The following is a 21,357-nucleotide window of genomic DNA, read 5'->3' on the forward strand; positions in this document are numbered from 1 at the left end:
ACAGCAATGGACACGCAATCAAATATGCATATCGCCGGGCAGCCTGTGCACTTACCACTGACCCTCCTGATCTGGAAGAAGCTTTGGAGGCCTATTAAAAAGTAACAAGGGGGCGGAGGACAATGGGGGCATGAGGGGAGCATCCTATACCTGCCTGCTCCCCGTTTTTACATTTCTGTCAGTGCTAAGGTATCCTTTAGATCCTGCTAATTCTGTTTATTTTTAAATAAAAAAATACTATTATATCAAACGAAATATTTATGATCTGATCACACAAAAAATACTACATTTACTCATAAACTGATCTATAAACTTCACAGGAAAGCAGCAGTGTGTAATGAGCAAAATGTAATGTAATACATTCCCCCAGGAGCTGACAGCTCAGTAGGAAAATGCACTGCATTTTTGTCTACTCAGTGGCGTGTCAATAAAGTTTGTTGAATATGCCCGACAGCGATAGGGAGGCGTGATCATGACGTCACTCGGCATTGGCGGGAAACCGGTGGCGTGTTGCCGGAAGTGAAGCTGTCAGCATGGAGCTGGAGCGGTTTGAGCGGAACAATTCTCAGAATTGCTTGCTGTCCTCCCCGGTGCCGGAGCTGTGCCAGACCGAGCCATGCTCACTGGGAATAGACGAGGCCGGCCGGGGTCCTGTGCTGGGTGAGCAATGCGAGGCAGAATGGATGGAGGACTGCCACTAATGTCTTGTTTCGTGAAATGCAGTTTTCACTGAAATCGGAAACACATTACAAGAATTCAGCTGTTCTAACTCCTAACACTAACCTCCCCCACTCTTTTGCCTAACACTAACCTCCCCCACTCTTCTGCCTGACACTAACCTCCCCCGCTCTTCTGCCTGACACTAACATCCCCCGCTCTTCTGCCTGACACTAACCTCCCCCGCTCTTCTGCCTGACACTAACCTCCCCCGCTCTTCTGCCTGACACTAACCTCCCCCGCTCTTCTGCCTGACACTAACCTCCCCCGCTCTTCTGCCTGACACTAACCTCCCCCGCTCTTCTGCCTGACACTAACCTCCCCCGCTCTTCTGCCTGACACTAACCTCCCCCGCTCTTCTGCCTGACACTAACCTCCCCCGCTCTTCTGCCTGACACTAACCTCCCCCGCTCTTCTGCCTGACACTAACCTCCCCCGCTCTTCTGCCTGACACTAACCTCCCCCGCTCTTCTGCCTGACACTAACCTCCCCCGCTCTTCTGCCTGACACTAACCTCCCCCGCTCTTCTGCCTGACACTAACCTCCCCCGCTCTTCTGCCTGACACTAACCTCCCCCGCTCTTCTGCCTGACACTAACCTCCCCCGCTCTTCTGCCTGACACTAACCTCCCCGACTCTTCTGCCTGACACTAACCTCCCACAGTCTTCTGCCTGACACTAACCTCCCACAGTCTTCTGCCTGACACTAACCTCCCACAGTCTTCTGCCTGACACTAACCTCCCACAGTCTTCTGCCTGACACTAACCCCCCCCCAGTCTTCTGCCTGACACTAACCCCCCCCAGTCTTCTGCCTGACACTAACCCCCCACAGTCTTCTGCCTGACACTAACCCCCCACAGTCTTCTGCCTGACACTAACCCCCCACAGTCTTCTGCCTGACACTAACCCCCCACAGTCTTCTGCCTAACACTAACCCCCCACAGTCTTCTGCCTGACACTAACCCCCCACAGTCTTCTGCCTGACACTAACCCCCCACAGTCTTCTGCCTGACACTAACCCCCCACAGTCTTCTGCCTGACACTAACCCCCCACAGTCTTCTGCCTGACACTAACCCCCCACAGTTGACACTAACCCCCCACAGTTTTCTGCCTGACACTAACCCCCCACAGTCTTCTGCCTGACACTAACCTCCCCCAGTCTTCTGCCGAAAGGGGAACAGTGTTCTACCCTAGGGCTGAACAATTTCGCGGTTTTAAACTGAAACTGCGGTTCCTGTTAAGACTATCTCTGGATAGTCAATAGCTGCAGTTTTCCCCTTTCCCTGCTATGCTGGTCCATGCGGCTCCACCTACCGCTGCGCAGTCATATCACATAGATCCGGCTATTGGCAAAGTTGTGTGCCACTCTGGTTCCGTCCCCCCGCCGCCCTCATACGTGATTAGAAGATCCAGGAAATGGGAGGAGCTGTGCTGCTCTCTATAGGAGAGCCTGCCACCGCCCTCACACTAACTAGATCCAATGATTGATGAAGCCGCTCTGGATCCGCCCCCCGCCGCATCTCATACCCGATGAGACTCTCACTCCACCACAGTCCGCACTGTCCCCAGCTTCATCACAGAATCCGAGCAGCGACATCACAGAAGGCTTCACAACCTTCATACATGCATTGCTCTGTGAAGCTCCGCTGTCTCGCACAGAGTACACAGACCCCGCTACCACTAGGCTCCGTCCCCTGCCCTCATACACTCCAGGTCCAGTCCAGAGTGTTTAGCCCCCTGCCAGCAAGATCACAGACCCTACCCCCATACACTATCTCCGTTTTCCATGCAATTAATATAACCTCACCCTGAAGGTGAAACTGTATTAAAATTAAATGTATTAAAGGGGTTCTGTGGGGGTTCCTGAGGAGAAAAACTGCCACTTACCTTGGGCTTCTATCAGCCCCCTGCAGCAGTAATGTCCCACGCCGTCCTCCTCCCATCCGCCGTTCCCCGCAGCCGGCACCGGGCTATTATTCGTCTGTCATACAGATGAATAATGCGCTTTGCCGCGCCTCCGCTTGCGTCATCTGAGGCTTACTGCGCAGGCGCAGTACAACGGAGCCTTGTACTGCGCTTGCGCAGTAAGCTTCCGATGACGCAGGCGGAAGCGAGCGGGTGCGCGGCCACTCTAGCGCAGCCGCAGTTGGATCCCATGCCGCGCTAGACCGGGGCCGGCGGCGGAGGACGGCAGATGGGAGGACGCCGCCGTGGGACATTACCGCTGCAGGGGGCTGATAGATGCCCAAGGTAAGTGTCAGTTTTCCTCCTCAGAAGCCCCTAACAGAACTCCTTTAAAATAAATGGTGGGGCCGGAGGACAGCGCAGTGCCTATGTATACTAAAGGGGTGATCTTGCTATATACACTAAAGGGAGGGGGAAGAATCTGCCTATATACACTAAAAGGGTGGGGGGGGGATCTGGCTATATATACAGTACCTATACTGGAGGCACCCACCTAAATAACCTATACTGGGGCAACTATACTGGAAGCACCTACCTGGCTAAACTATACTGGGGGCATTGTGAATTAAGTGCTAAAGCTCGACTTGAAAAAAAATCGAAATCACAATTTGAGAGAAAAAACGCAATCTCAATTTTTTCCTAAAATCGTGCAGCCTTATTCTACCCAGAATCTTTTCGTAGCCAGGTCATGTGGTGTGCAATTCTGCTCATAGCATAAGAGGATGAGGAGGCTGATGACAGCCAGGTGCTGACTAAAATAAGCTGTGTGGAGCACACGGCTAAAAGAGCTTGGGGAGAACACTGGGGCGGTTAGTGCTAGGCAGAAGAGTGGGGGAGGTTAGTGCTAGGCAGAAGTGCTAGGCAGAAGAGTGGGGGAGGTTAGTGCTAGGCAGAAGAGAGGGGGAGGTTAGTGTCAGGCAGAAGAGTGGGGGAGGTTAGTGCTAGGCAGAAGAGTGGGGGAGGTTAGTGCTAGGCAGAAAAGTGGGGGAGGTTAGTGCTAGGCAGAAGAGTGGGGGAGGTTAGTGCTAGGCAGAAGAGTGGGGGAGGTTAGTGCTAGGCAGAAGAGTGGGGGAGGTTATTGTTACTCAGAGGAACGGGGGAGGTTAGTGTTACACAGCAATGGGGAGGTTAATGTTAGAAAGAGGAGGGGGAAGTTAGAAAAGAGGGGAGATTAGATTAGGGTAGGGGGAGGTTAGTGTTAGACACATGAGATGGATAGTTAGTGTTAGGCAGGGGGGGGGGGGGGTTGTGTTAGGCAGGGGGGGGGGGGTAGTGTTAGGCAGAGCAGAGGGAAAGTTCGTTAGGCAGAGGAGTAGGTTAGTCTTGAGCACAGGGCTGGTGGAGGCTAGTGTTAGACATCAGAGCAGGAAGGTTAGTGCAATGACTTGTACACACCATACAATGTTCCCATCAGATTGACCGATAGATAATTTCCGGCATGTCTGATTTGCTTCTGTTCGAGAAAGGGATAGATTTTGTGCAGTACTGATGTCAAATTCGATCCCTTTCTCATTTGGAAGCAGATCGGCTATCTGGAAACTATTGATCAATCTGATGGGAAAAATGCATGGTGGGTATAGGCCTTTAAGTAGAGGGGTAGCAAAGTGGAAAGATCTACTGTTAATATTTTAAGCCTCATCTACACGTGTAGATGAGGCGGCGATCCGGCGGCTCGATTAGCCGCCGGATCGCCTCTTCCGCGTTCCCGCTGCTCGCCACGCGTGCGCCGGAATCAATTCCCGCTTGATACCCGCGCTGCTTATCTTCCGCTCGATTCCCTGCCATTGTCCCCTCGCGGGGAGCGAGCAGGGAATCGGCGGTGGTGAGATCCGTCCTGTCGGATCTTATCAATCGAGCCGCATCAGCGGCTCGATTGATAAGGAACATCGCGGCCGCATCTACGCATGTAGATTGCTCATATAGGCTTATGGCAATTTATTCAATAAAATGAAAATTCGGTTTTTTTGTTCTTTTTGTATTGCAGGCCCCATGGTATATGGGATTTGTTATTGCCCAGTATCCAGAAAAAAGGATTTGGAGGGCTTGAAAGTTGCAGGTGAGAAATAAGTCTTTAATAACATTCATGCACTCATGCTTCAACATTTTGTATGCGCTGCGCTCTGTGAGAGGACTGCTGTTAGATGCGCCATCATAGATCTCTAAGCATGGATAGCTTCCTGCAAGAATTGTGGGGATTGGTGACCCCATAGGGGTTTAAAGAGGAACTTTAACCAAGGTTTGAACTTCATTCCAGTCAGTAGCTGATACCCCCTTTCCCACCACAAATCATTACCTTTTCTCGAATAGATCATCAGGGATGTCTGTATGGCTGATATTGTGGTGAAACCCTTCCCACAGTGTGATGTCAGGGCCATGGTCCTTTCAATCGATAGAATCGCACATCTATGGTAGAGCAGTGCTGGTGCTGGAACCCGTAGCAGCGATAATCAGTCAAAAGACGGATCCGCACACAGTCTTCAAGGAACAACGTGCTTTTATTGTTCCAATACACACATAATACACACCAAATCATCTCAGCCGATGATCGTTTCGGAGCCAATCAAGTCCCCTTTATCAAGGATCGTCGGCTGAGACGATTTGGTGTGTATTATATGTGTGCATTGGAACAATAAAAGCACGTTGTTCCTTGAAGACTGCGCGGATCCCTCTTTTGACTGTTAGGGCCATGGTCCTGTCTATTTGCTTTCTGTGAACCTTGTTGCATTGTGGGAAATAACTTTTTTTCAACTTCCAAGCAAGCAAAATCTCCATCAGTGCATAGAACTCTCAGTAATGAACATTCCGTACAGATCACCTGGCAGATCTAAAGATGTCACCACCAGTGGTAAATTTTGGAATGTAGAGGAAGAGGAAATATTTTACAATGGGCAAACTCTGACTAAACTATAAATGAATATTGTAAATAATAAGCAATTTTATTCATTATGTTATTTTCACTACAGACTACAGTTCCTCCTTAAAGAGAATCTGTATTGTTAAAATCGCACAAAAGTAAACATGCCAGTGCGTTAGGGGACATCTCCTATTACCCTCTGTCACAATTTCGCCGCTCCCCGCCGCATTAAAAGTGGTCAAAAACAGTTTTAAAAAGTTTGTTTATAAACTGGCCAAAATGTCCACCAAAACAGGAAGTAGGTTGATGTACAGTATGTCCACACATAGAAAATACATCCATACACAAGCAGGCTGTATACAGCCTTCCTTTTGAATCTCAAGAGATCATTTGTGTGTTTACCTTCTGTCCCCTGCAGCTCTCATGCACTGAAGTGACAGGCTTCCTGCAGACAGCTCTGCCTGTGCCTGTGTTTGTAATTCCTCAGTATGTGTCAGCCAGCTCCTTTCACAGCCTAAAGGCCCATACTCACGGGCTACAAATGTCGCCGCAACACGCGGCGCGCGCGTGTTGCAGCGACAGGTCGCCCGTGAGTATGCGGCGTTGCACGGTCACGCACCCCGAACCGGCGCTCGTCGCTGATGTCGCCGGGCGATTGGCGCAGTCAATCGCCTGGCGACAGTCGCCGCCGCAACTGTCGCTAGTCCGCGTGAGTACGCTGACTAGCGACAGCAACCTCCATTGAAGTATACGGAGGTTCCGGCGGGGGGGGGAGGAACGTCGGCGACAGCTTCCGTCGCGCCGCTGGTCCCTCTTCCGCGTGTGTACGCGGAGGGACCTGGCGAGGAGCTGTCGCCGGCCTGTCGCCCACACGCTCACGTGTGCTGGCGACAGGCCCTAGAAGTTGCCCGTGAGTATGGGCCATAACAGAGGAGGATTTTTATCCAGCTCTCTTTCACTGATGAGCAGAGACACTGCTGGCTTATGTAAATAACACACACACTGGAGTGTGCATAGAGGGGGACTGGAGAGGGGTGTGCAGCATAACAAATTAGCACGGAAGAGTTGGCAGCCTTCCAGACACAGGGCGACAAGTCTGACAGGGGAAAGATACATTGATTTATTACAGAGACAGTGATAGTAGAAAGTGCTGCAGTAAGCCAGAGCACATTAGAATAGGTTTAGGAACTTGTAGGATGGTAGTACACAGCATGAAATTTTTGTCAGAGTCTCGTTAACATTTGTGCTATTGCAGCTGCATGCACACACTGTTGGTGCGAACTTTTTGTCATAAATCAAGGACAACATGGCTTTATCACAAAACTGCTGTGCTGCCGGTGTATTCCGGGAGACTTCAATCTTCTTTCTGCTATATCATTTTTTTTTTTTTTAATAGCAATCATTATGACCCAAGTGAAGTGCCATGGTGGATACCCGGCATTTGTAAATGTCTGTCTAAGCTGCACAGCATTGGGGGAGGTGGCTGGACAGTGTACTGGTTAAAGAGACACTTAAGCGAGAATAAATCTCGCTTCTTGTCTCATAGTCAGCAGGGGCATGTGTTCCCCTGCTAAAACGCCGCTATCCCGCGGCTAAACGAAGGTCCCTGGCCCCCCAACCCCCCCCCCCCCCCTGAAAAATCAACGACCAACTTGGTCGTAGATTTTGCTGCTGTTGAGGCAGGGCTAACGGCTGCAGCCCTGCCTCTCAGCGCCGTCTATCAGCGGCGCATCGCCGCCTCTCCCCCGCCCCTCTCAGTGAAGGAAGACTGAGGCAGGGGTCACACTTACTGGCTTTCGTACGCGTTTTCTGCACAGAAAAACTGACTTCAACTGAGAACTCATGTTAATCAATAAGCAAGGTCACACTTTAATGTAGATTTCGCATGCAGAAAAAAAACTGACATCTTGCGCAATTTGTCAGTTTTCTCTATAAATTACATTAGCTGCTGTAAGGCAGGGGTCACACTTGTCTTTCAGTTTTCTGAAAAGTGTAGAAACTGAAAGACAAGTGTGACCCCTGCCTGAGAGGGGCGGGGGAGAGGCGGAGATACGCGCTGACAGACGCGCGTGAGGCAGGGCTGCGGCGGTTAGCCCTGCCTTAATCCGGAAGAGGGGATGCACTGCTCGGAGGGGATTTCGGGGGGTAAGGGACCCCCGTTTAGCCGCGGGATAGCGGCGTTTTAGCAGGGGCACACATGCCCCTGCTGACTATGAGGTCTGAAGCGAGATTTATTCTTGCTTCAGACTCTTTAAGGGCGCACTGCCTTTGACATGGGAGACCAGGGTTCGAATCCTGGGTCAAGTACCTATTCAGTAAGGTGTTCAAGGCAAGACTCCCTAACACTGCAGGGTGGCCACTTCAGTGCTTCCCAGTGGCTGCAGCTCTTGAGCGCTTTGAGTCCAGGAGAAGGGCGCTATACAAATGTTCGGATTATTATTATTCTTCTCTGTTGTATTCATTTTCTAATGTCAAGTCAGTTAACAGCGCCTTTCACTTGGTTATTAAAGAATTACTCATATTGTGTTGCTCAAAGGCCAAACTGCTCCCCCTCCCCCCAGACTGTCAGTCCCCTCTACCAAGGATGGGCTTCTGAGTAATTCTGAGTAACAAGCTACTTGGAATTGAAATGATGAATTGCTGATTACTCAGCTGTGATTGTGGGTGATGGGGGGGGTGTTAAATTACCCAGAAGTCTGCGCAATAGTCTGTGGTCCATTCCTCATCCTATGCGTACAGTGAGCCGCGCTCCACGACTCACTATCGTCCTTCATCCTTCCGGCTTGAAGGAGGAAATGCGGTAGTGAGTCATGCAACGCGGCTCACTGTTCACCTGTGATGCGGAATGGACCGCAGACTATTGCGCAGACTTCTGGGTAATATAACCCCCCGTCACCCGCAATCACAGCGGAGTAATTAGCAACTCATTACCATTTCAATTCCGAGTAGCTTGTTACTCAGAATGACTCGGAAGCCCATCATTGCCCTCTACCCTGCAATCATCAGATAAGTAGTCTTGTTTTGTGTTGGTAGAAAACAGTATTTTATGGTGTAGGATTTTCTGTCATGTAATGTGGGGTGCAAATCTTGGCCATGGTCACGATCAGTGGGCCCTGCGCAGGCGAGGCAGGGCACCTTGCCGCGCAGCGCCTGAGTTTGGCGCACCAATAGCAGCAGTTCTATAGACCGCAGCCCGTGCACGAGTAATTCGGAAATCCGACAATTGCTGGATCTCAAATTAATTCTCCCTCCCAAGCTGCTACGACACGTAGTGGGGTTTATAATTTCCTATACCTGTTCTTATGTGGTCTGTATTACTGCACCCTTTCCTAGTTGCACAGTGGCTGTATTATCTCTGTTATATAATCTAATCTTCTTTCCTTTGTCAGCTTTGTCGACTGCGGCAGGTATGTGCTGCTCTGCTCTGATAGGTAGAAGTTATACACACACACACCCTCTCCAGGCCCCCTGCAGGCTCTGTATGAGTCACAGACCGAGCTTCTCTCAGCCTATCACGTGCTGGTTAGCAGCCATGTCTTTTGTTTGTAAACACTGCCTAAAACTGGCAATAACAAGCCAGGATTGCAGTAGGGAGTGGCAGAAAGGCCTAGTGCACACCAAAAACCGCTAGCAGATCCACAAAATGCTAGCAGATTTTGAAACTCTTTTTCTTCTTTTTCTGTAGCGTTTCAGCTAGCATTTTGCGGTTTTGTGAAGCGTTTTTGGTGTAGTAGATTTCATGTATTGTTACAGTAAAGCTGTTACTGAACAGCTACTGTAACAAAAAACGCCTGGCAAACCGCTCTGAAGTGCCGTTTTTCAGAGCGGTTTGCGTTTTTCCTATACTTAACATTGAGGTAGAAACGCCTCCGCAATCCAAAATCTGCAGCAGCCCGGGAGTATGCGTTTCTGCAAAACGCCTCCCGCTCTGGTGTGCACCAGCCCATTGAAATATATTACCTAAGCGGATCCACACCCGCAAGCGGATCGCAAACCGCAGCCGAAACGCTCTGGTGTGCACTAGTCCAAACAGCACAGAGGGGCCCAGGAGAACATAATGAATAGAATGGTATGCTTTTTATTGTAAGAATTTTAGAGTACAGATTCTTTTTAAATACACTTGAACTGAGAGGGATATGGAGGCTGCCATATTTATTTATTTTTTTAAACAATACCAGTTGCATGGCAGTCCTGCTGATCTTTTTGGCTGCAGGAGTGTCTGAATCACACGCCTGAAACAAGCATGCGGCTAATCCAGTCTGACTTCAGTCAGAGCTCCTGATCTGCATACTTGTTCAAGGTCTGTGCCTAAAAGTATCGGAATCAGAGGCTCAGCAGGACAGTCAGCCAATCTACATTAATTAAAAGGAAATAAATGTCAGCCTTTATATCCTTCTCACTTCAGGCATACTTTAACCACTTCCCGACTGCCTCCAGCCGATGGGCGGCGGCAAAGTCCGGGCCCAAACGACCGCAATACGGCCATCGGCGGGGGCGGCTGCGGGAGTGGCTATGCGGCGATCGCGTCATTCGTGACGCGATCAGCCGCCGGGGACTGGCTCCGCCCACCGTTCGCTGTAACCCGCCGGCCGTTCGGAAGCGCCGACGGGTTACTAGCACCCGGATCGCCGCTGAAACAATGTATAATAGGCTTTGTAATGTATACAAAGTCTATTATACTGGCTGCATCCTGCCCTGGTGGTCCCAGTGTCCGAGGGACCACCAGGGCAGGCTGCAGCCACCCTAGTCTGCACCCAAGCACACTGATTCCCCCCCCCCTGCCCCCAGATCGCCCACAGCACCCCTCAGACCCCCCCCCTGCCCACCCCCAGACCACTGTTTGCACCCAGTCACCCCCCTAATCACCCATCAATCACTCCCTGTCACTATCTGTCAACGCTATTTTTTTTTTTAGTCCCTAATCTGCCCCCTACTCCCTCCTGATCCCCCCCCCTGTGTACTGTATGCATCTATCCCCCCTGGTCACCTGTCAATCGCCCGTCAATCACCCGTCAATCACCCCCTGTCACTGCCACCCATCAATCAGCCCCTAACCTGCCCCTTGCGGGCAATCTGATCACCCACCCACACCAATAGATCGCCCGCAGATCCGACATCAGATCACCTCCCAAGTGCAGTGTTTACATCTCTTCTCTCCTCTAAACACCCACTAATCACCCATCAATCACCCATCAATCACCCCTATCACCACCTGTCACTGTTACCCATCAGATTAGACCCTAATCTGCCCCTTGCGGGCACCCAATCACCCGCCCACACGCTCAGATTGCCCTCAGACCCCCCCTTATCAATTCGCCAGTGCAATATTTACATCTGTTATTTCCTGTAATAACCCACTGATCACCTGTCAATCACCCCCTGTCACTGCCACCCATCAATCAGCCCCTAACCTGCCCCTTGCGGGCAATCTGATCACCCACCCACACCAATAGATCGCCCGCAGGTCCGACATCCGATCATCTCCCAAGTGCAGTGTTTACATCTCTTCTCTCCTCTAAACACCCACTAATTACCCATCAATCACCCCCTATCACCACCTGTCACTGTTACCCATCAGATTAGACCCTAATCTGCCCCTAGGGCACCCAATCACCCGCCCACACCTCAGAACGCCCTCAGACCCCAGTCCTAATCACCTCGCCAGTGCATTGCTTGCATCTATTTCCCCCCTCTAATCACACCTTGAGACACCCATCAATCACCTCCTGTCACCCCCTAGCACACTTACCCATCAGATCAGGCCCTAATTTGCCCCGTGTGGGCTCCTGATCACTCGGCCAAACCCTCAGATCCCCCTCAGACCCCCTTCCGATCACCTCCCCAGTGCATTGATTGCATCTATTTTCCCCTCTAACTGCCCCCTGAGACACCCATCAATCACCTCCTGTCACCCCCCCCCCCCCCCCCAGCACTCCTATCCATCAGATCAGGCCCAATACATCCTGTCATCTAAGAGGCCACCCTGCTTATGACCAGTTCCACAAAATTTGCCCCCTCATAGACCAGCTGTCATCAAAATTTGCAGATGCTTATACCCCTGAACAGTCATTTTGAGAAATTTGGTTTCCAGACTACTCACAGTTTTGGGCCCGTAAAATGCCAGGGCAGTATAGGAACCCCACAAGTGACCCCATTTTAGAAAGAAGACACCCCAAGGTATTCTGTTAGGTGTATGATGAGTTCATAGAAGATTTTATTTTGTCACACGTTAGCGGAAATTGATATGTATTGTTTTTTTTTCACAAAGTGTCATTTTCCGCCAACTTGTGACAAAAAAAAAATCTTCTATGAACTCACCATACTCCTAACAGAATACCTTGGGGTGTCTTCTTTCTAAAATGGGGTCACTTGTGGGGTTCCTATACTGCCCTGGCATTTTAGGGGCCCTAAACCGTGAGGAGTAGTCTAGAAAACAAATGCCTCAAAATTACCTGTGAATAGGACGTTGGGCCCCTTAGCGCACCTAGGCTGCAAAAAAGTGTCACATGTGGTATCGCCGTACTCAGAAGAAGTAGTATAATGTGTTTTGGGGTGTATTTTTATACATACCCATGCTGGGTGGGAGAAATCTCTCTGTAAATGGACCATTGTGTGTAAAAAAAAAAAAAATCAAATAATTGTCATTTACAGAGATATTTCTCCCACCCAGCATCTGTATGTGTAAAAATACACCCCAAAACACATTATACTACTTCTTCTGAGTACGGCGATACCACATGTGTGGCACTTTTGCACCCTAACTGTGCTAAGGGGCCCAAAGTCCAATGAGTACCTTTAGGATTTCACAGGTCATTTTGCGACATTTGGTTTCAAGACTACTCCTCACGGTTTAGGGCCCCTAAAATGCCAGAAAGAAGACACCCCAAGGTATTCCGTTAGGAGTACGGTGAGTTCATAGAAGATTTTATTTTTTGTCACAAGTTAGCGGAAAATGACACTTTGTGAAAAAAAACAATTAAAATCAATTTCCGCTAACTTGTGACAAAAAAAAAAAATCTTCTATGAACTCACCATACTCCTAACGGAATACCTTGGGGTGTCTTCTTTCTAAAATAGGGTAATTTGTGGGGTTCCTATACTGTCCTGGCATTTTAGGGGCCCTAAACCGTGAGGAGTAGTCTTGAAACCAAATTTCTCAAAATGACCTGTGAAATCCTAAAGGTACTCATTGGACTTTGGGCCCCTTAGCGCAGTTAGGGTGCAAAAAAGTGCCACACATGTGGTATCGCCGTACTCAGGAGAAGTAGTATAATGTGTTTTGGGGTGCATTTTTCCACATACCCATGCTGAGTGGGAGAAATATCTCAATAAATAGACAATTGTGTGTAAAAAAAAAATTAAAAAATTGTCATTTACGGAGATATTTCTCCCACCCAGCATGGGTATGTGTAAAAATACACCACAAAACACATTATACTACTTCTCCTGAGTACGGCAATACCACATGTGTGGCACTTTTTTGCAGCCTAACTGCGCTAAGGGTCCGTTTCCACTAGTGCGGTGCGGAATCGCCGCATATCACAGTTGACAAAATCGCATGCGGGTGCGATTCCGCATGCGTTTTTTGCCGCGATTTCGCATGCGATTTCGCATAGGCAGGGTATATGCGATTTTAACCATGTCACTGCCTGTGTCAATTTACATTACTTTCAATGCGAAATCGCACGCGAAATCGCGGCAAAAAACGCATGCAAAAAACGCATGCGATTTCCCTATTAAATACATTACCTGCGAATCGCCTGCATTCCACACGCAGGCGAATTCTGCAGGGTCTACCGTGCAGAAAAATCCTGCACATAAAAACGCAAATGAAAACTGACAAGTGGAAACAGTCCCATCCACTTGTATTGCCTATGCGAATCCGCATGCGTTGTCTGCATGCGAATTCGCGCTAGTGGAAACGGGCCCTAAGGGGCCCAAAGTCCAATGAGCATCTTTAGGCTTTACAGGGGTGCTTACAATTAGGCACCCCCCAAAATGCCAGGACAGTGAACACACCCCACAAATTACCCCATTTTGGAAAGTAGACACTTCAAGGTATTCAGAGAGGAGCATAGTGAGTCCGTGGCAGATTTCATTTTTTTTTTGTCGCAAGTTAGAAGAAATGGAAACTTTTTTTTTTTTTTTGTCACAAAGTGTCATTTTCCGCTAACTTGTGACAAAAAATGAAATCTTCTATGAACTCACCATGCCTCTCACTGAATACTTTGAGATGTCTTCTTTCCAAAAATGGGGTCATTTGGGGGGTATTTGTACTATCCTGGAATTTTAGCCCCTCATGAAACCTGACAGGTGCGCAGAAAAGTCAGAGATGCTTGAAAATGGGAAAATTCACTTTTGGCACCATAGTTTGTAAACGCTATAACTTTTACCAAACCCAATAAATATACACTGAATGTTTTTTTTTTTTATCAAAGACATGTAGCAGAATAACTTTTGCGCTCAAATGTATAGGAAATTTTACTTTATTTGAAAAATGTCAGCACAGAAAGTTAAAAAAGTAATTTTTTTGACAAAATTCATGTCTTTTTTGATGAATATAATAAAAAGTAAAACTCGCAGCAGCAATCAAATAGCACCAAAAGAAAGCTGTATTAGTGACAAGAAAAGGAGGTAAAATTCATTTAGGTGGTAGGTTGTATGACCGAGCAATAAACCGTGAAAGCTGCAGTGGTCTGAATGGAGAAAAAGGCTCTGGTCCTTAAGGGGCGAAAAGACTGTGGTCCTCAAGTGATATTTGAACAGGGCCGGGCTGAGGCATAGGCTGGAGAGGCTCCAGCCTCAGGGCGCAGTGTAGGAGGGGGCGCACAATTCATTCAGCTATCATTCCTAATTGTGTATGAAGCAGAAAGAAATAAGAAAAGGGGATACATAATAGTGACTGCAAGCCAGATAACTAGATATTAAGGTGTTGGGGAGGTTGTGGGCCCTGTGGCCCTCTTAGTCTAACAGCAATCAGTGACAGCTGGGGTGGGAGGGGTGGAGGGGCGCACTTTGGTGTCTCAGCCTTGGGTGCTGGAGGACCTTGTCCCTGCTCTGTATTTGAAGGCTGTGGCTGGCAGGCAAATACATATATTTGGAAGTTGGGCTGTAATGCAGCCTTTTTTGGTGTTTGAGATAAATGTTTCATTTTCTTTGTCTTTTCAGACTCCAAAACGCTGAGTGAGGATGAGAGGGAGCGTCTGTTTGAGAAGCTGGATGGAGCGCCAGATTTCATTGGCTGGGCCATTCACATCCTGTCTCCCAACATCATCTCCACCAGCATGCAGCAAAGGTGAGGTCTTGTTCTGGATCAGTCCCTTCCTATATTCAGCTTTCGGGATAGGAATATGTGAGCGGCCATTACTGAAGAGGGAAGCCTCTGGGATATCCCTGCTGTCCTTGCTTCATTAGTTATTTTGCCAAGAACAAGGAAGCAGCCAGTGAAGAGTGGGAAAACCTCACCTGCATACTTATTGCGGGCCTTTACATTGCTCAGAAATACAACGAAAATTAGATTTCTACCCCTTGTGCTTACAGTTATGAAAATGAGCTGGCAGAGACATTTCTTAAGGCTCATACACACATCGGACCATAGTCTTTGGAAAATGAAAGATCACAGACCAATTTTACCCCCTTCCATGTAGTATGAGAGCCATACCTACACAGTCTATTCTATGGAGCTGAACTCCCCCATCAGACAGAAATCTTTGCAAGATGCTGCACACAAACATGCTGTACACACTCAAAGGATCTGTAGCTGCAAAAGATCTGTTCCTGCCAAAAATCCATTCCTGCAAATTGCAATGATAGTCAATGAGATCTGCAGATCATCATACACACATGATTTAACTGACATTCATCTGCAGATCAGATCCACAAGGATGGATTTTCACATCTGCGGATGATTGCTTGATCTGCAGATGAATGTCAGTTAAATCATGTGTGTATGATGATCTGCAGATCCCATAGACTATCACTGCAATTTGCAGGAATGGATTTTTGGCAGGAACAGATCTTTTGCAGATACTGATCTTTTGTGTCTGTACAGCATCTGTGTGTGCAGCATCTTGCAAAGATTGTTTTCTGATGTGGAGTTCAGCTCCATAGAATAGACTGTGAAGGTATGGCTCTCATACTACATGGAAGGGGGTAAGATTGGTCTGTGATCTTTCATTTTCCAAAGACTATAGTCTGATGTGTGTATGAGCCTTTAGACTTGTATCCTGATAGTTCACTTCTATTGTGCTGCCTTATTTATTTTTGTAAAGGACTACCGAGGTAACATGTGACATGAGATAGACATGTGTATGTACAGTGCCTAGCACACAAAAAACTAGGCTGTGTTCCTTTTTCTTCTTTTTCAGTCTGAAAAAGTTAAATATCAGGTATGCAAGTGACAGTTTCTGCCCGGCTCGAGACCGGGTCAGACTATAGCCTGAGGGCCCGTTTCCACTAGAGCGAATCTGCATGCGTTTCCTGCATGCAGATTCGCATAGACAATACAAGTGGATGGGACTGTTTCCACTTGTCAGGATTTCTGAGCGTTTTTCTGTGCAGAACAAATCTGCATGGCAGAGCCCTCAGAATTCGCATACCGTTATGCGATTCGCATACAATGTATTTAATAGGAAATTCGCATGCAGTTTTGGTATGTGAATTTTCATGCAAATTTGCATACAATTTCGCATAGAAACAATGGAAAAGCACACAGGCACTGCCATGGTTAAATTTGCATACATAGTCATCTATGCAAAATCGTATGCGAATTCGCATGAAAATTCGCATACAACCGCATGTGAATTTCGCATCAACATGCACATTTTTTTCCACAGCAATTCCCACCGCACAAGTGGAAATGGGCCCTGACCCTCACTGATAAGTGCAGCCATGAAACACTTTCCTGTCAGTAAATAGCTTCTGAGAGCTGGAAAGAGATAAAATGGGTCAATAATGAATAGATATGAGCTCTGGCATACTTCAATGAAGGTGTCATTGAGCAGAGACAATGAAAACGTAATAACTAAAAAGTAGATTTAAATATAAAATAAAACTGTAGGATCTAAAATAGTAATGTTTAGGAGGAGGAGGATAGATGCAATTGTTTTTCTCATCAGTTTACTTTCACCTTGGAATGTCCTTTTAAGGGCGACCCAAAACCTACAAGCCTTCAACATTTGCCACTGGCATGGGGGAACAAATACACTTGGTGGTACATTTGCTGGAGGTCTGTCAGGAAGTCGATGTCTTTATTGCTGCACACGAAATCAATCCCTTGCAAATGAGCTTTACCGCCATGCCTGATCAATCCATTTGACCAGTTTCGGCGGGAAATCGATGAAAGGGTCAATCAGGTTTAAATGTTGCACCAATTCTATTCCGATTCAAGAAAATTATTGGGAAAAAAAGGTTTTTGATTGTCTTATCTACTGTATAACCCTGTTGGCCGTTTCAGATGGATGACTGGGGGTGGCTCGTTTAGCCAGGGATGTGGAGTCTGTACAAAAATCTTCCGACTCCAACTCTGACTCCTCAGTTTATGAAACCACCAACTCCGACTCCGGGTACCCAAAATGACTCTGACTCCTTAGTCTAATACTTACCAAGGCTGTGTATTTTGTACAAAATCATCCGACTCCTCAGTTTATGAAACCTCTGACTCCAGGTACCCAAAATTGCTCCAACTCCGACTCCTCAGCCCTGCGTTTAGCCCACGCTAAATGCTTTTCTGTTACTGTGCAAAAAAGCATTTAGCATCGGTTCCCGTCATCCCATCACATTTTGAGCCACATAGGGGGACCCGGAACCATGAACGCAAACGATGCTGGACACCACATGCAGCGTCTTGGGAATTGAGATCAACAACATTCTCAAATCGACAGTAAATACATCGAGATGAATGCTTCCTTACGACTGTGAGGCACTGTTGATACTGGCGTTAACCGGCGAGGACGGACGCTGGCAGCCATTCATCTGAACCAACACATTTGTATTATGTAATTGCTTCTATACTTATTCTGAGGTGCTTTTTAATAACACAAATGCAAAGAGCAAAAACAAAGATTGGCTCTTTTTCCTGCAGAAAAAAAACATCCTACATGTATGCTTTTTTTTATTAATTTTTTTTAATGAACATGTGCCTATGATGTAAGTCAATGGAAACGCTGAAAAATCTTGTTATGCGATAATTGCATCCAATTTTGAAGTTAATTAGATGCACTGTTATGTACTGGTACATTAAAGAGAACCCGAGATGGGGTTCTCACAACAAAATCCCCATACAGAGGCTGGCTCTGCCTATAGAGCCCAGCCTCTGTTGCTAATCAGATCCCCGCTAAATCCCCCCTGCTCTCAGCCAGACCCCATAAATCACAGCCGCGCTATGCGGCTATGTTTACCTTATTAACGTCAGTCTCGGCGCTCCCCCCGCGCTCCCCCCTTCCCTCCAATCAGCGTGGAGGGAAGGGACGTGGGCGGGGACCGGAGCGATACAGGAGGCGGGGGAGAGCGAAGACTGACGTTAGGAAGCTAAACACAGCCGCTGCTGACACTCTGCGTGTCGGCAGCGCGGCTGTAATTTATGGGGTCTGGCTGAGCACAGGGGGGATTTAGCGGGGATCTGATTAGCAACAGAGGCTGGGCTCGATAGGCAGAGCCAGCCTCTGTATGGGGATTTAGTTGTGAGAACCCCACCTCGGGTTCTCTTTAACGTCAGTGATATACATGATGAATCTTAAAGAGGAACTCCAGTGAAAATAATGTAATAAAAAAGTGCTTCATTTTTACAATAATTATGTATAAATGATTTAGTCAGTGTTTTCTCATTGTAAAATCTTTCCTCTCCCTGATTTACATTCTGACATTTATCACATGGTGACATTTTTACTGTGGGGAGGTTATGTAGCTGCTGCTAGCTGTTTTGGCCGTTGGAGACAGCTGTAAACAGCTATTTCCTGTCTGTGAACGTTGTTACATTGTGGCAAACTGTCAAAAGTACATAGTTACATAGTAACTCAGAGCTTCTTGTGGGAGGGGTTTCACCACAATATCAGTCATACAGCGCCCCCTGATGGTCTGTTTGTGAAAAGCAATAGATTTCTGATGTAAAAGGGGGTATCAGCTACTGATTGGGATAAAGTTCAATTCTTGGTTGGAGTTTCTCTTTAATTCTGATTCGAGCAGAATTGTTTCCACAAAACTCAAAAACACAAATGTAAAAGATGGATGGAGATTGCAGGTATAAGTTTGAAGACAGCCTAAAAGTGGGTGTTGCTTTTTTATTTATTTAACTCCTTGTTCTCCCTTAGGGACTGGTTTTTGCACGGCATTTTTTAAAAATGTTTTTTGTTTTAGGGTGGAGATAGTGCTTTGCGATTTATTGCAGGGAATGAGAATCACATTGCCACCCATCCAAGAATGCTGCATGCAGCGAGTTTGTGATTTTATACCATAGGGTGGCACTGCACTATGGCTCTGCTGACCTCAGGCAGACTAGCCAGGCTGCTAAATCGAGCAGTTCCTATCACAAAGAAGCTTTCCCTTTTCTTGATTATAAAAAATTCTGTACTGTTTTACCTTGACAAAGGGGACCCCACGGAGTCCCGAAACGAGTCGTCGGTATATGGAGTGGACTTGTGTCACATTGTTTAAATAAACCAGGACGTTGGTTCATCCGAGTGTGCGGACCTTCCCAATTTTTTGTTGCAGTTTTATATTGGTCCAGCACCTCCACAGTGGTGTGCGATTCTTTTTTCGATTGTCTTTTCTTGATTATCATCTCGCTCTTTATTGTGGACTTGCCATCATTTGTTTACAACAGGCTTTCTTTTTTATTTTTTTATTTCCAGGGCAAAATACAATCTCAATGCCTTGTCCCATGACACAGCTATAGGTCTGATTCAGCACGCCTTGGACAGCGGAGCGCAGGTGTCAGAGGTGAGGACAGCATGTGGGGGTTGTGCTCATTTCTACCCATACTACATGGATTGTAGGTTAATCCCTTCGGTACCAGTGGCCTCTGACCCCTTAAGGACCAAAGACTGCTGATACCAATAACCGCGCATACTCACCAATCGCCGCTACCACCGTTCACACCGAACACCTGTTGCCTCAGCCCACCCACTCTGTGAGCCGGTCAGGAGACACTTTCATTGGCTCCTGACCACATGATCAATGTAAGCCAATGGGATTTGCTCACATTGATGACAGGGTCAGGAGCCAATGAAATCTGCTCCTGACCGGCTCACAGAGCTCTGTTGTCATACTGACAGCAGGGAGAGTGAGTTGCGGCGGGAGACAGTGGCGAGAACATGCGGCGGCAGTGAGTGAAATCAATGCCCTGGTAGTACATATTAAAGCGGCGCAGGAGACTTGGGCGCAGGATACAGCCGGTATGGCTTATCCTGCTGCTGCACAAGTTCCCGGTGGCGTTAATTACTATTCCTCCTTCAGGTCCACGTGGATGGTGGGTAATGATGTAATTCGGCTTCCAGCAATAGTTGGAGGCCGAATTATAGTGTTTTATAAGTAACTTCAGCTCGTCTTCTGACGGCGCCAAAGTTACTCACTGAGCGCCGCTGTTGTCGTAATTCCTATTACGGTCTATGGTAGCGCCGGCTGCCCCCAAATCTCCTGCGCTTTTATTACAGTGCTCGCGGCTGGGATTTCCGCATCAAAACAGGGTGTAGATTTCAATCACCGCCGTCCGGAAGCGGTTAAACGGAACCTGAGATGTGGCTTGTGTGTATTTATACTTACCTGGGGCTTTCTCACCGGCAGCTCCGTTGCCTTATAATCCACCCCAGTAATCTGGCCATACTTGCTATGGTGCCTCCAATGATAAAGCTTGCATGTCAGTGGTCTGGAGCTGTCGCCAGGAAAACCGTCTCACGATATTCAGTCACAACTTTTTCACAACCTGTGGCGCTAGCCTTCCCAGATAAGCTTCATCTGATAGTCTCGGGAGCTGCACTTTTAGGGGAAGGCTCCCTTTATGAACACTCAGGCCGAGTGTGGGAAATAATGGAAATCACTTACGTAAAATAGATCCAAGACTTAAGGCTCATACACACATCAGACTATAGTCTTTTGAAAATGAAAGATCACAGACCAATTTTACCCCCTTCATGTAGTATGAGAGCCGTACCTACACAGTCTATTCTATGGAGCTGAACTCCCCATCAGACAGAAATCTTTGCAAGATGCTGCACACACAGATGCTGTACAGACACAAAAGATCCTGCCAAAGATCCGTTCCTGCAAATTGCAATGATAGTCTATGAGATCTGCAGATCATCATACACACATGATTTAACTGACATTCATCTGCAGATCAAGCAATCATCCGCAGATCTGAAAATCCACCCTGGTGGATCTGATCTGCAGATGAATGTCAGTTAAATCATATGTGTATGATGATCTGCAGATCTCATAGACTATCATTGCAATTTGCAGGAATGGATTTTTGGCAGGAACAGATCTTTTGCAGATACTGATCTTTTGAGTGTGTGCAGCATGTTTGTGTGCAGCATCTTGCATAGATTTTTTTTCTGATGGGGAGTTCAGCTCCATAGAATAGACTGTGTAGGCATGGCTCTCATACTACATGAAGCGTGGTAAGATTGGTCTGTGATCTTTCATTTTCCAAAGACTATAGTCTGATGTGTGTATGCACCTTAAGTGTGCGTTGGTACGCGTTTTTTCCATAGCAGTGCACTGTGAAAAAAATTTCAGTTAAAACGCGTGAAGTGTAAAAGAGGCCATAGGAAAACATGGGCATTACTTTGAAAATCAGTTTTCTTTCAGTTATAACTGAGAGCAA

At 47.4% G+C, this 21,357-nt stretch overlaps 1 protein-coding gene across 1 annotated transcript in view; it reads left to right on the top strand.

The window, feature by feature from the left end:
- Positions 1-477: 477 nt before the first annotated feature.
- RNASEH2A (ribonuclease H2 subunit A) overlaps positions 478-21,357 on the top strand; it is a 44,784-nt gene continuing 23,904 nt past the window's right edge. The window contains 4 exon segments of the mRNA XM_068272176.1: positions 478-660; positions 4,668-4,739; positions 14,706-14,832; positions 19,385-19,472. Coding sequence (XP_068128277.1) covers positions 534-660; positions 4,668-4,739; positions 14,706-14,832; positions 19,385-19,472 — 414 coding nt within the window. The 5' untranslated portion in view covers positions 478-533.

Source organism: Hyperolius riggenbachi, chromosome 3, assembly GCF_040937935.1.
Source record: "Hyperolius riggenbachi isolate aHypRig1 chromosome 3, aHypRig1.pri, whole genome shotgun sequence".
NCBI classification, from domain to species: domain Eukaryota; kingdom Metazoa; phylum Chordata; class Amphibia; order Anura; family Hyperoliidae; genus Hyperolius; species Hyperolius riggenbachi.